General features: G+C 45.6%; 1 protein-coding gene across 6 annotated transcripts; it reads left to right on the top strand.

Annotated features, from left to right (window-relative positions):
• Window positions 1-93: 93 nt before the first annotated feature.
• LOC133344855 (carboxymethylenebutenolidase homolog) lies at window positions 94-12,963 on the top strand. Of its 6 annotated transcripts, none has more exons than XM_061555110.1 (7): window positions 94-269; window positions 1,538-1,630; window positions 7,862-8,123; window positions 10,399-10,506; window positions 11,245-11,384; window positions 11,685-11,776; window positions 11,948-12,963. In XM_061555110.1, the coding sequence occupies exons 2-7, from the start codon at window positions 1,573-1,575 to the stop codon at window positions 12,125-12,127; spliced, it is 840 nt and encodes a 279-aa protein (XP_061411094.1). In that variant the 5' UTR covers window positions 94-269; window positions 1,538-1,572; the 3' UTR covers window positions 12,128-12,963. The 6 variants fall into 6 exon arrangements, 5 of the variants coding, with proteins under 5 accessions (XP_061411094.1, XP_061411092.1, XP_061411095.1 ...); XM_061555108.1 differs by lacking the exon at window positions 1,538-1,630 and adding an exon at window positions 6,205-6,664 and having other exon boundaries at window positions 11,948-12,962; XM_061555109.1 differs by lacking the exon at window positions 94-269 and adding an exon at window positions 6,205-6,664 and having other exon boundaries at window positions 1,560-1,630; window positions 11,948-12,962.
• The last annotated feature ends 2,619 nt before the right edge of the window (window positions 12,964-15,582 follow it).

The following is a 15,582-nucleotide window of genomic DNA, read 5'->3' as shown; positions in this document are numbered from 1 at the left end:
ACGCCCCCCTCACCACACGCCCCGCCCCCCGCGTTAACACGAATGACGTCACGCGTAGACATGACGTCACGAATGGAATTCGCCACCGGATGCCTTTCGAATGACGTCACGCGCTCGACGTGTTGTTGTTGCCACAAGTTCACACGAATGACGTACGAGACGCTCGGAGACGTTTAACGTGAAATCCATCATTTTGTTGTTGAAATATTAACAATACTGAAAATAACTAGCGATATAGACACAAAAACCGTGCGCTACTTGCATCAAAGGTAATTGATTTACGCTCTCTGTTTGCACTTGCGCTTTCATTTGCTCTTAATGGCCTCCTCCCAGACATCTTCACCCGAGCTGCTTTTGCTAAAGTAACGAGGTCGACAAAGGGTTAAAAGCCTGCACAGTGAGTTCCGTACCAGGCGTGTGTGTATGTGTATAGTGCTCTTTGTGTTGCCTTTGATATTGGTGCTGATAGCCCCACAGTTTAGCGCATGTGCACTGGTCCTGCGGTGTTCGTTCAGACAATCGTTGCGAACATTTGGCAGCAGCACGCCGCATGGAGATGCAATGAAATACAATGTTTCGCTCCGGATGATCGCTGCAAAGTATGATCTGTGTTTTGATTTAGTGTGCTGATCTTTAAAGGTGCATTGGAAAATGTGTGATACTCCTACTGATGCTCCTGCTGCTGTTGTGGAGTGACTCATGCAGCCAGCTATGGCTACAGAGCTTGGTGGTTACATGTTGTTTATGTCGTTTATTGTGAAATTCCGTCACAGTTCCTATGATCACTGTTACATTGCTTTTATGGCTTTATTTTGGATTTTCAGAAAAGTTTTTTGGTTTGGCCTTGTTTGTTTGTTGTAGTACAGAGTTAGACTGATGGCCTTAGTCTAAGTTGTCTTGTGGTTGTTGTTGTTTGACTTGCATCTCACTGGGATTTGTGCACAGCGTTTGTGCTTTTTCTGCAATATTTTGCTGTCTTTTCTTGGATTTTCTGTTTGCACAAAGTCACTTTAAGATGTTTTCTTGTTCATGTTTTTGTTTGTTGCGGTTGCACCCAATTCAAGAGCCGAATGGCTCACAGGTCTATACCAAATAAATGAACTTGATGAAATGATCGCATTGATCAGGCTGCACCCACTGTGCTGCATTGTTGTAGTGCAGTACTCTCTTACCACAGCTTGGCTCATGCAATTGTTCAGTAACCCCATAGCCAAGGAGCAATGTGCAGGAAAACTCAGTGTTCAGAGTTGCTCGCTCGCGATGCCTCCACCTGTACGAATCCTGATGGTTTTGACGCCACGGTGGCTATGAGATGTTAACTACCTCGCCAGGTATACAGGAGGATAGTGAGTTCGATCCCGACCCTGACGCCGCCCTGCTGTTGTATATTTGGAGTTTGCGTGTCTCTCTCCCCCCGTGGTCGTGTGGATTTTCCTGCGGGTTTCCCCTCCGCATTGAGAAACATGCGTTGAGAGTATTTGGCTGAGAAACATTTCCACACGATAAGCCGCTTCGTTGAGCTATCATTTGTGGCCAGGTCGCTTCTGAAAAAGAGCTGTGTAGCTCAATGGAATGAAATTGTCTTTTCCGAGACCAAGGTTCTCTGCAAACCTCCTGGCTACCATCAAAGGTTTGTACACGAAGCCATCTATATATATAAAATCGTTCATGTCTGTCTGTGTGTGGACTTTGGCCCATACGCACTTTCATTGGACGGCGGTTGCCCCTGGCAACGGCTAGCCACGCCTTCGCCGCTTTCATTGGACCTGGCAACGGCTAGCCACGCCTTCGCCAAGGGCTGCAGTTTCATTGGACGGCGGTTGCCCCTGCCAACGGCTAGCCACGCCTTCGCCACTTTCATAAGCTCCGTATTTAATTAAATAATAGCCATTACACAGTATTGTTGGAGTGCTAGGGGGGGGGGAAGGAACGCCACCCGTACCCTGCCTCTTCCAAGCCGACAATTTTAGGCGAGGCCGCAGGCTTTGCACGCTACTAGGCCTCGACACCCACCACGCCACTCTGAGGTAAATTCATCAAAGTTTTTCCTACTCTTCACTACACCCCCACCACAATGTGTGCTATTAATATTACTTTTAAACCCAACGCGCCAACAATCGATTACTTTAATGTTCACTGTACAAATACTCATTAAGCTGGGTGAGCGTACTGCCAGTCTATCATGTACACTGTAGCCTGCTTATTAAGCTCGGTGAGCGTACTGCCACTCTATCATGTACACTCTAGCCTGCTTATGAAGCTGAGTGCGTGTACTGGCAGTCTATAATGTGGACTCTTGCCTGGTTATTATAATCGATTCTTTATATGTTCTTTGTACAAACAGTCATTAAGCTGCTTGAGCGACCCCAGTTCGATTCCAACTCACGCCCACCACCGCTGACGATTATTTGAAACGGACCTGGCCCTCCCCTAGGTCCACTCAGCCTCAAAAGCGTATCTGCTGTCGTGTGTGAACATCGTCACTGGGGAGACAAAGGCGGCGGGGCATCGTGGATCCAAGTCCCGGGCGAAGCCGGGTCATGTGTATGTGTGTTTGTGTTTATGTGTATGTCTGTGTGTCTCTATGTATGTGTGTATGTATGTGTTTGTGTGTATGTGTGTGTGTATGTATGTGGGTTTTTTTATGTCTTTATGTGTATGTCTGCGTGTCTCTATGTATGTGTGTATGTACGTGTGTGCATGTGTTTGTGTGTATGTATGTGTGTGTCTATGTATGTGTGTGTCTATGTATGTGTGTGTATGTGTGTATGTGTATGTGTGTATGTGTGTTATGTGTCTGTCTGTGTCTGCATGTATGTGTGTGTGTATTGTGTATGTGTTTGTGTGCATGTATGTGTGTGTTTGTGTGTATGTGTATGTCTGTGTGTATGTGTTTGTGTGTATGTGTGTGTATGTATGTGTGTGTATGTGTTTGTGTGTTTACGCTCGCATTACACAAATGTGTTGCTGGTCTAAGGCGTTCCTCGCACAGCATTGCCGCTTTATTATTTCAGTCGTTTACTGCCTTACGCACCCTGAAAGTCGTGTGTGTCTGCAGCAAGCGCGTGTATGTGTACCTATGGACGCGCGCGCGTGTGTTGTGTAGGGGGAACGGTAGTGTAGTGCTTAGCGTGCTGCCTGTGTCTGTGTGTGTGTGTCTGTGTGTGTGTGTCTGTGTGTGTGTCTGTGTGGTGGGGAGCGGTAGTGTAGCGGTTAGCGCGCTGCGCTATGAACCTGGCGACCCGGGTTCGATTCCCGCTCACGGCTAACACCAGTGACGATTATCTGAACCGGTCCTGGGCCTCCCCTAGGTCGACTCAGCCTTAAATGAGTACCTGGTGCGGTGTGTAAACATCGCCACTGGGGAGACAAAGGCGGTCGGGCGTGGTGCTGGTCACCCACCCCCTCGTGTGCCGTGCCGGCCTTCATAGGTGCTCGCTAACAGCACTTGCCCCTACAGTCTGTTAAGGCTATACGGGGGATCTTTGCTTTGTGTCTGTGTGTGTGCGTGTGTGGTGTGTGGGGAGCGGTAGTGTAGTGGTTAGCGTGCTGTCTGTGTGTGGGTTTCTGTCTGTGTGTGTCTGCGTGTGTCTGTGTGTGTGTCTGTGTGTGTGTCTGTGCGTGTGTGGTGTGTGAGGAGCGGTGGGTGTAGTGCTTAACGCTACGCTGCGCTACCAACCCGGCAAACCCAGTTCGATTCCCGCTCACGGCCACCACCGGTGACGATTATTTGAACCTCCCCTAGGTCGACTCTGCCTCAAACGAGTAACTTAACTACTGTAGCGTATTAACATCGCCACTGGGGAGACAAAGGCGGCCGGCCGTGGTAGATACAAGTCCCGGGCGAAGCCGGGTAGTACAGCTAGTACAAATATACAAACACAGCAGGGGCGGTTTCTTCATTAGGGCGATTGGGCGACGGCACCACCAATGTCATTCAACCACAGTCACGCTAGCCGTCACTGTCAGCCTCTGGATATAGTCCAATCAGCGTCATGCTACGTTCTGTGGAGTACCGCCTCTTTTGGGGCGATTTCACTCCGGCTGAGAATCGCCCCGAGTGGCCCCATAGACTTACATTGAAAGATGTTTTTTTTCGAACGGGGGCGCTGCAATGCATTCTCTATGGCTCCGGGAGGGCAAGCCCTAACGTGCTTACGTCATCATACGTGCTTACGTCATCATACGTAAGCACGTTTCATCCAACAATATAATTTATCGCTACCGAGTGGAATCTTTAATAAAATAAACTTGAGTGGTTTGTTTTAATAGTGAGTATATAAACAAACAAGATGTATTGTAAGAGTCACTTTATTTTTCATTAATATTAAAGAAGTGAAGTTGCCTTTACATGCTTAAGCTGTTAATTTATTCATTGCATGGGTGGACCTTAATCATCCAGACATTTGCCCCCCCTGAGAGATTTTGCAGGAGCCGCCACTGAAACACAGACATAATTTCAACCGTGATGATGGGTACAAACTTAGTAATCATTGGAAAGATGTTATCAACCACGCAAAAAAGACTTAATTACACTTTTTTGGACCATCTTATCTGACAGGCACTATTTTACTTTACTTTACCGAGTGTTAACATCCCCAGTGTTTAACAGTACTCTCTTCATTGTTCAGCCAGCATTGGTATAAACATGGGCATTTTCGTTCTTTTCTATCATGTGTATCAGGCCTCCCCCTCTCTGTCCAATGCGTTGGCGTGTGCAGCAGTAGTCGCTTGCGCACAATCGCGTCCACGCCGTCGCCCATCCTTTTGGCCCCGCCTCCCTCCCCCTCCCGATCCCGATGCGTTGTACGTGGCACTCCGTGCCGTCTTTGAGCCCCGCCCCCCTCCCTCCCGATACGTTCCATTCATTGGCTACCACATTCTGATGAGCTCCCCCCCCCTCTCCTCCCCCCTCAACTTGCTTTTAAGGGATTACATCTTGAATCATTGCCTCACTTGATGCAGCTAATCTGGCTGTGACGGTCCCACCTGATGACGGAGACTTGTGTTGCCTCCGAAACGTCGTGATCTTTATTTTATTTTTTATTAATTTTGATGTTTTACCTACGTGACTTTACCGAAAAAACCTAAGAATATAAATCCTTGCAGTCACGAAAGCTTCAAATCTAGAATTAGCTCAATGGGCTTTACCTGGTAAAATAAAATAAAAATTGTTAATAGCTGACGTTATTCGACAAGTCAGGGCTTCATTTCAGCTGAAGCTGCTTGGTGTTGAACTCAAAAAAAAATTCCCCCGCCGCCCAGGGGTCCAGTAAAATATTCCATGAGAAAATAAGCCGAGTACAGTATTGTATACATATTTCAAAAGCTATGCAGAACATTTGCTGGAGAGTTAATGATTTAAGGTTCAGCGATGGGAATGTTCATTGTCATCTTAAAAGCCACATTCCACAGCACGCGATGGTGTCAGCGTCATAAGCTTTTCTCAAAAAAAAATGTAACAAAATCGAAACTGGTTTTGTGATTCAATCCGTGATTACACATCAAAGTTCAATTACATATTCACAAAAGACCAGTACTGTTCTGGTCGAATACTTTATATAAACAGTACTGTATGATTCATCATAAAATACATTACATTTCTGATAATAAACTGGAAAAACCTGTACATGTACCGAGCATGTGTAACGATCAATTATTTGCCAATCTTATTTGACAGACAACCATCACAGTTTTACCATGTCTAGTGGTGGACTCCCTGTTACAGGTTGAGTCACAAACCGCACCTCTCCATAACAAAGGCTCAGCCTCTCTGACTTACAAAACAAAGGCTCAGCCTTTGTTATGCAGTCTATTCTTAGTCTTAAGCCTCACCTTACCATATTAATAAAAGTATGCGGCCCTTGCCCCACCACCTTCTCCAACCATTATATAAACGGAGTGGTAGCTTCTGCAATCTCTCATTTACTTGATACAGCTGTCGTGGCTGTGACGGTACCACCTGAAGACGGAAGCTTGTGTTGCCTCCGAAACGTCGTGATTTTTATTTTATTTTACTTTTTAATGTTTTTTACCTACGTGACTTTACCGAAAAAACCTAAGAATATGGATCAATTAACGATTGGTTTATTGATCGTTACAGTACATGGTGGTCCAGATGTCTTGTGACCCCCAATTAATTGACCTTTAAGATTTTTCCTTTACTTATTCATTTCTGTTTTAAATCAACCTTATTTATTTCAGATGGCCGATACGAGTTCATATTCTATTGAAGAACGGCTTGTAGTGAGTGTATGGGCTCATGAAAGATCAAAAACCAGAAAAACTATGAAAGCTATTCGAAAGGATTTCTGTGAAAGATTTAACAAAAAAGCTCCACCAAAATGGACAATACTGAAATGGGAATATAAGCTGTTTTTCACAGGATCAATTTTAGACGAAACAAGGACTGGGAGACCTAAGAGAGAGGAGCAATGTGCAGCAATTGGTGAATCACTTGAGAGCTCGCCCAAAAAGTCACCAAGAAAAAAATCATCTGAACTTGGCATTCCAAATACCACAATGTTAAAGCACATGAGAGATGATCTTAAGTTGAAATCTTTCAAGCCTGTGTTTGTCAACGAGCTAAGTGATGGTGACTTACAAAACAGAAGTGAAGCGTGTGCCCAGTTTCTTGAAGTTTTTGAGACGCTCCAACAATGTGGTAAGGTTTTGTTTTCAGACGAATGTGCAATGTATCGCAGTGCACGTAATAGAAATGTCTATTTTTGGAGTAAAGATAATTCACATTCTAGATTTGAAGTTTTCGTGACTGCAAGGGTCCATACTCTTTGGTTTCTTCGGTAAAGTCACGTAGGTAAAAAAAAGACAATTAAATTTATTTATTTTCTTTTTTACCTACGTGACTTTACCGAAAAAACCAAAGAGTACTAATTCACATTATTATAAAGAGTTAAAACATAATCCACCACATGTTATGATGTGGACGGCAAGATCAAGCAAACATTTGTTTAGACCTCATTTATTTGATGATTTTGTTAACCAGCATTCTTATCTAACCATGTTGAGGGATTGGTTTGTTCCGCAGTTTGAAAGATTATATCTCCTTGGACATCTTGATTTGAATTCTTTCGTGACTGCAGGAATCCATACTCTTTGGTTCTTTCGGCAAAGTCACGTAGGTATAAAATAAAATAAATCACGACGTTTCAGGCGCAACACAAGCGTCCGTCATCAGGTGGGAAACCTTTTAAAACAGTCTGCCTCAGCAGCAGACTATTCTTTCCCACCTGATGACGGACGCTTATGTTGCGCCAGACACCTCCTTAAGCATGTTTGGTCTCATCAGGACGGGGCACCTGCCCACTTGCAATTTTTGTTCAAGAATTCCTCAATTAAGTTTTTCAGGATAAGTGGAAAGGCAGAGGCTCAGCAAATTTGACAGCACCGCTTAATTGCCACCCCACCCCCATATAAGTCCTCATCTATCCTCATGTGATAACTCACTTTGGAGATTTATCAAAGGATGTGACTTAAAGAAAGACACAGGACAACAGATGAATTGAAAGAGTGCTGTGAAGAATACATTTGCTGAGTGGACCTAGAAATTTGTGTAACATTTCGCAGAGGACATGGCGCCAAATCATCCTGTGCAAATAAAATGCTGGTTCTCATACAGACTTACTGGACCCTTAACATACAGACTTACTGGACCCATTGCTAATATTTACAATAATGATGATATTTAATAAAGTTATTACATGTTATTTTTATATTACTTACATTACATTACACACCCTTTGGCAAACATTTAGTTTTAGAGAATTAAATGGGGCTCACAAGATATCTGGACCACCCTGTACTGTACTTGTAATGCCTCCCTACATGGTGTCTCCTCCAGACTCTGAGAATTCCCAGGGAAGGGGAGAAAATATGGCAAATGAGGCGAAGCCATGCCCCTGCGAGCTGGGAGACGTGATGCCCTACAGCGGGAAGGGCCAGGAGGTGCGAGCTGGACATGTGGACTCTTACCTAAGTGCGGCTCAGCCTGGTGCTAATGGGGAAGCCTCGATTCGGGGCCTCATCATCATCCAGGACATCTATGGGTGGAAGCTGCCCAACACTCGCTTCATCGCAGACTGGCTGGCAGGACAAGGATACACGTGCGTCGTCATACACTGTTACACCAATGCCTCTAATGTAGCAACTGGTATTTTTACATGTCAAATAATATGGTAAAGGCATTTCTGTATTACTAGCTAACACAACAAGTAACACTTAACATAACGACATAAGGTGGTAGCCACCGTTCCTAACTGAGCTAACCCACGGGGGTATGACATCACTGGACCAGGACAGCCCAACACGCTGCTTGGTCCACTAGCGGAGACCGGAGAGCTTCATCCCCGAGATGACCCAGCAGCAGAACAGCACAGAACAGCTCAGCTCTCCGTCCATGCCCCGCTTATAACCACTCCAGCATGGCCTGCTCCGCCCCAGGACACGCCCCCCTCCTTCGGGAAGGCCCGAACCCCAACCACGTGACCCCCTCTGGGGCCCCTGGCCCCCCTTTATCCGGTCACGTGTCCTGTTGGGTTCACGCAGTGTCACGGCCCGACACGACCCCTGTGACACCTGCCTACAGCCCCCATACCGAGCCAAGACAGTAGTGTCGTTCTACTCCACTACACATGCATTAGCACTGTATTAGAGCATTTACATACATATTAGGTACATTTATTTCCCGGTAGAAAAAATAACACTGATTATAGTTTAAAACATTAAGGGTATTGTAAGTTCTGTTATGCGTGATATTTTATATTTGGAATATTTTCTTTTAAACTACTATAATTTATCCTCTAGAATAACACTGCATTTTCACCTTTGACCAAAGGTATGATTTGGTTAATACATGTGTAGTCACGTTAATGGAGTCACTCTGGTGTTTAGCGCTAGCTACTGTCACAAGAGTGGAACTGTGCATCTTGAGCCTCTCTCTGGCACCAGAGTAGATATGGCATGGAAGCGGCCCTAGGGGGCATGGTCCTCGTGATGGGCAGAGCGAGAGGGCAAGTGAGGACGTGACAGTCTGGGTGAATCCAAGAGGGCACGTGACCGGGACAGGGTAGCGAGGGGGGTCCGAAGGGGGCTTGAGGGACACGTGATATATATGGCCCAGAGCCTTCTAGTAGGATCTAGAAGGGGGCCGGGCCGTGGGCGTAGCCAGGACACGCTCAATAGGAATAAAAGGGAAGTCCCGAGAGCCGATCCGGGCTGTCTGTTGGAATGGAACCCGTCGGTGCTACGTCTCTTCGATCCTCGGTCCTCGGTCTTTGGTCTTTACACTCGGCATCGTGGGTCAGGCAGTGTGTTATTGACTGACCCGGTTATGTAGTTACCCCATTGTGGTCTAGTTAACCAGTGTTAACTTTATGTAGTTACCCTGTTGGGGTCGCGTAATAAACGTGTTGCCTCCAAGTTCAAGTGTGTGCTTCCGTAGAACCCACTTCACATGTGTAGTGGATTCCACGGAGGCACTTACTACATAAACGTACACAGTTACTGGACCTCAACAGGGTAACTACATAAACGGGTCAGGTCAGCGACACACTGCCTGATCCACGATGCCGAGCGTAACGACCGAAGACCGAAGAGATGTAGCACCGAGGGTTCTATTCCAGCAGAAAGCCGCGATTGCTCTCGCGACTTCCCTTTTATGCTCCCGAGCATTGCCTCGCTCCGCCTTCGGCCACGCCCCTTCTGGATCTTACCAGAAGGTTCTCGACCGAGCATCACGTGTCCCTCAAGCCACCCTTGGGCCCCCTCGCTACCCTGTCCTGATCACGTGCCCTCTCTGGTTCATCCAGACTGTCATCTCCTTACTTACCCTCTCTCTCTGACCGTCACCAGAACCATGCCCCCTAAGGCCCGCTTCCTTGCCATACCTCCTCTGGTGCCAGAGAGAGGCTCAAGACGCACAGTTCCACTATTGTGACAATAGCTGTCACAGTACGTCACTACACTTGTGAATACCCGATTTGGAGCTGGAGCTGGGTTTAATCGCAAACTCTGGTCACATAGATACATGGGCACAAAGGTTGTAATGACAATGAGGTCTTGGCTAAAATACTTAATATTCCATTTCCCCACATAAACACCCCAAATTGGGCATGAATTTAATTTTGTGAGGTAGTCCTCTTCAACGTTAGACTTCCTTCCTATATGTGAAAAGCTCTACATTTAATTTGTTTAATATTCATATGGTAAATACAGCTACACACTTTTGAGGTGGGGCTCACTTTGTACAAACGTGGCCCACCTTTATGAACAAGACCGTTCAGCAGCTGGAACAGGTTTAAACCTATGAATGTATGCACGGACCCTGAACCATGAGTAATACTACCACTGTCATCTGGTGTTCCGCATGTACTCTGGTAGGTGCATCGTACCAGACTTTTTCCTGGGGAAGGAGCCTTGGAGCCCCAGCCACGACTGGAGTACTTTTCAAGAGTGGCTCAAGGACAAGCAGGCCACCAACATCGGCACGTAAGAGAACATTTATTTTTCATTATTTAATTTACCCCTACTTATGTGCTCGAGACATACTTACGTACGTTTTGTACACTGTGATATTATGTGTATATAAGGGCTGTGTAAAATACCTCTGTCGAGGCTTTATGTGGCATGTGTGAGTATATGCGTGTGTACGTCTGGGAGAAGCGGTAGTGCAATGGTTAGCACGGTGTGCTATGAGCCCGGCGACCTGAGTTCGATTCCCCCTCATGGCCAACACCAGCGACGATTATCTGAATCGGTGCTGGGCCGCCCCTAGGTTGACTTAGCCCCAAATGAGTGCCTGGTACGATGCTGTCCAGCCACCTCCTCGTGTACCGTGCCGGCCTTCATAGGTGCTCGCTAATAGCACTTTCTCCACCAGTCTGTTAAGGCTATATTGGGGATCTTTGTCTTTGTATGTCTATGGGAAGTAGTAGTGCAGTGGTTAGCATGCTGGGCTTCGAACCCGATGACCCAAGTTCAGTTCCCGCTCATGGCCAACTCCAGTGAAGATTATCTGGTCGACTCGGCCGCGAATAAGCACCCGGTGCGGTGTTTAAAGATCGCCACTCAGGAAACAAAGGCAATCAGGCGTGGTGCTGCCCCCCCCCCCCCCCGCCTATACGAGGGATCTGTGTTTTTGTACTTCTGTGTAAATACTCCCACATTATGCGGTCACACCGATGGCACTTAGAAGTGTCGGTGGCTGTTGCTCTGTGCTTATACTAGGGAGATTGATGCAGCCATGGATTACTTGAAGGAGTGTGGGGTGCAGCGGATTGGGGTATTGGGCTTCTGCTGGGGAGGACTGGCCGTCCATCACCTGCTGCTCACAAACTCCGAGCTGCAAGCCGGTGTCTCCTGCTATGGTAAAGTCTCCAAATGCAACCAAACTTCAAACTTTTGTCTTATTTTTGGTGCCCATGACTGTGACCAAGGCTTAATTTTTGACTGGAGTTGGCACATGACTTGGAGCCACTGCCATAAGGGGAGGTTCCCGAGGTGTGTAATGCATACATTTTTTACGGGGCACAAAACCCAGACAGATCCAATACATTGATACAAATTACAGTATTATAGTGTTCATACAAATTGAGCGGTAAACATGGCTGTGGTTGAGTACTGATGTCATGATATTGGTGAATTCTGGTTCCACCCGTGTGCTTCAGGTATCATTAAGATAGAGGAGTCCCGTTACGCACTCAAGAATCCTGTATTGTACATCTTTGGAGAAAATGACCCACTCATTCCACTGGACACGGTAAAGTATACATACTCGGCAAAGCATTCAGTCTTGCATCTTAACCCTACACCCCCGAGTACAAAACTATAGATTATCATTTGTAGATTTTGTTTTTATCGAAGCACTGTTTACCTTTAGGCATTGCACTATGATAACTGTGTGGGTATTCCCATCGTGCGGCGCTATCAGGTGCAATTGCTGGAGAAACGCCTGGTGGCTGAGTGCCAGGTGGACGTGCAGGTGAAGGTGTTTCCAGGACAGACGCACGGCTTCGTGCACCGCAAGCACGAGGACATCAGTCCGGCCGACGAGCAGCACATCAAGGAGGCACGCGCCGATCTGCTCGCCTGGCTCAACAAATACGTCTGACGTGCTCTCACTAAGTCAACGGTGGCGATTTAGCCATGGAGGTGACATGGTTCAGCGGTAGCACATTTGCATAAGTTTGTGATTTTAACCCAGCAGGTGTAATAAGCATAAAATACGCACCATCTGCTTTACATTAATTTGAAACGAGTAGGCCATTGTGTGCTGGTTTAATGGTCCAAATTTAACAAATGTGAAAATCACCTACAAATGACCAAATTGGGATTACACATTGCAACATCGCCGCCAACTGTGAAATAAGAATGGCACAGATACCAGTTGTACTAAATAATAAATTATTGCCAAGTTGGTAACATTTTTTAGTACAAGGAAATAGCCCAAGTGCCTGATTATATTTTCCAGTGTGCATAATGCAGGTAATCGATGAACTGGGAAAATAGTGGTTAATACAAAATAACATTTTATTGCCTTTCCAATCAAGGCTATTGCTGTGCCATAGATACATTGTTTACTTTGTGCCAACAATAAAACATCCTATTTCTAATATTCCCACTCCTAAAAAGCTGCATTGGCTAACAGTCTCCCCATGCAATCATAATATTGTTTTGAAATGCAAACTAAAAAGGTAACCATTGCTTGCAAAATCATATTTTGAATACATGTGCAGAATAACAGTTTTGTATATTCTATTGTTGTATTCATGCCTGATTAACTTCAATTAAATACTACAGCATATATGCAAAGCTTAATTGTCTATCTTGACATTTGTCCAACAACATACGTTTCATTGTATAGAGTCCAATGAATGCTGAACTTATCTAAATACTGTACTGAGATGTTGCATTTAAACACTACTGTACATGAATAAAAATTGTATAAGTAGAGCTGACCAGGTGCCTCAGTGGGAGAGTTAGCTGCTCGGAATGGGAAGGTTGTGAGTTGTGGTTTTCATTGGGGGTTGACTAAACTGAGTATCTGTCTGGGGTTGAGAAAACCGAGGTTGTGCTAAGGATATAATTGCCCCTTCCATAGGAATATGCCATTTTCACTAATGACTCAGGGCTAATTTGAGCAGGAAAGAACTTTGACTCTTGTATAAGGCAGCTATTATATAAGAAACTGAAGGAATGTAATTTGACCTATATACAACCTAAAATAAAATTTGCATCGTGGAGAATATAACATGATATAAGCAGAAAATAGACCACATTTGTCCACGTAAGTATTTTGAAATCCTTTATATTAAGTTTGCTTGCTTGCTTTGTGCGCTTACGACCGTGCAAATCTTTCGGTCGTTTTTTAACCCACTTCCCGTGATCCAATCGAGCTGACATTTTGCACACAGACTCGTTGTGCGTGACTTTATTTTCGTCAAAAATGTTTTCCAAAATTTTACACTTTTTAGGAAAAAATCAATTATATTTAATTACCAATTGCTTAATGGTGGCAGGCAATCATCTGACCCATAGGTGGCAGCCATCTCAAGCCAGAGGACGAGAGGACTCTAGCCGCCACGCATATAAAGGATTTATAGTGAAAAACTTTGTTTTTACGGGTTAATTTTTTACACGTCCGATCAGCCACATACCTCATCTGCTGTGATGTCAGGAAGAGCCGTGCACAGCTGATGATTTAAACACCATTACTGACACAACGCAGGCCTGTGCCTACAAATGGTCTTTAATCTAATTTGGACTGATTTACACAATTAAGCCACACGGCCTTTTGTGAGTATTGGTGCCTCTTGGCAACTGTTGAACTTAGCCAAGAAGTATACGCACTCCCAGAAGGCCGTGCGGCAGATGCGATGGGAGTAAATATTTTATGTTTAGCTCAACACATTTGTCAACATGAAAAACGGCCAATAAACAACTCAATATGTCAAGAGCCGTGTGAATACGAGACGGGTCTCAATAAATATCGTCATGAAGCAGTCCTTAAAGAGTAAGAGGCGGCACCGGAGCCGCAGGTGACCGACTCCTGACCGACACCATTGAGCAAACACCCGTGACTGACCGCTGTTTGTAAGGAGTGAATGAGTGGAGCGCCACCTTACTGGATAAAACGCGCTTCTGCACTTCGCGAATACAGGACTGGAGGGCAGCACGTGCTCTCAACAGACGGATCTTGCCGTTGTCCGAATGGGGGAAGAGTGAATTTTGAGTACGAGTAGTAAATGTCTGTAGGTGGTGAGAGTGAATGTGAGTGGTAAGAGTAAATGTGAGTGGTGAGAGTGAATGTGAGTGGTGAGAGTGAATGTGAGAGTGAATGTGAGTGGTGAGAGTGAATGTGAGTGGTCAGAGTGAATGTAAGTGGTGAGAGTGAATGTGAATGGTGAGAGTGAATGTGAGTGGTCAGAGTGGATGTGAATGGTAAGAGTAAATGTGAGTGGTGAGAATGAATGTGAGTGGTGAGAGTGGATGTGAGTGGTGACAGTGAATGTGAGTGGTGACAGTGAGTGGTGGGAGTGAATGTGAGTGGTGAGAGTGAATGTGAGTGGTGAGAGTGAATGTGAGTGCTGAGAGTGGAAGTGAGTGAATGTGAGTGGTGAGAGTGAATGTGAGTGGTGAGAGTGAATGTGAGTGCTGAGAGTGGAAGTGAGTGGTGGAAGTGAGTGGTGAGAGTGAGTGGTGAGAGTGAATGTGAATGGTGAGAGTGAATGTGAGTGGTGAGAGTGAATGTGAGTGGTCAGAGTGGATGTGAGTGGTGAGAGTGAACGTGAGTGGTGAGAGTGAATGTGAGTGATGAGAGTGAATGTGAGTGGTCAGAGTGAATGTGAGTGGTGAGAGTGGATGTGAGTGATGAGAGTGAGTGGTGAGAGTGAATGTGAGTGGTCAGAGTGAATGTGAATGGTCAGAGTGAATGTGAGTGGTGAGAGTGAGTGGTGAGAGTGAATGTGAGTGGTCAGAGTGGATGTGAGTGATGAGAGTGGAAGTGAGTGGTGAGAGTGAATGTGAGTGATGAGAGTGAATGTGAGTGGTGAGAGTGAAAGTGAGTGGTGAGAGTGAATGTGAGTGGTGAGAGTGAATGTGAGTGATGAGAGTGGAAGTGACTGGTGAGAGTGAAAGTGAGTGGTGAGAGTGAATGTGAGTGATGAGAGTGAATGTGAGTGGTGAGAGTGAAAGTGAGTGGTGAGAGTGAAAGTGAGTGGTGAGAGTGAATGTGAGTGGTCAGAGTGGATGTGAGTGGTGAGAGTGAACGTGAGTGGTGAGAGTGAATGTGAGTGATGAGAGTGAATGTGAGTGGTCAGAGTGAATGTGAGTGGTGAGAGTGGATGTGAGTGATGAGAATGAGTGGTGAGAGTGAATGTGAGTGGTCAGAGTGAATGTGAATGGTCAGAGTGAATGTGAGTGGTGAGAGTGAGTGGTGAGAGTGAATGTGAGTGGTCAGAGTGGATGTGAGTGATGAGAGTGGAAGTGAGTGGTGAGAGTTAATGTGAGTGGTGAGAGTGAAAGTGAGTGGTGAGAGTGAATGTGAGTGATGAGAGTGAATGTGAG

The sequence above is a fragment of the Lethenteron reissneri genome, chromosome 20, assembly GCF_015708825.2.
Source record: "Lethenteron reissneri isolate LAM-NWPU_2019-01 chromosome 20, ASM1570882v1, whole genome shotgun sequence".
NCBI lineage: Eukaryota > Metazoa > Chordata > Hyperoartia > Petromyzontiformes > Petromyzontidae > Lethenteron > Lethenteron reissneri.
This window is presented reverse-complemented; position numbering and strand designations above follow the sequence as displayed.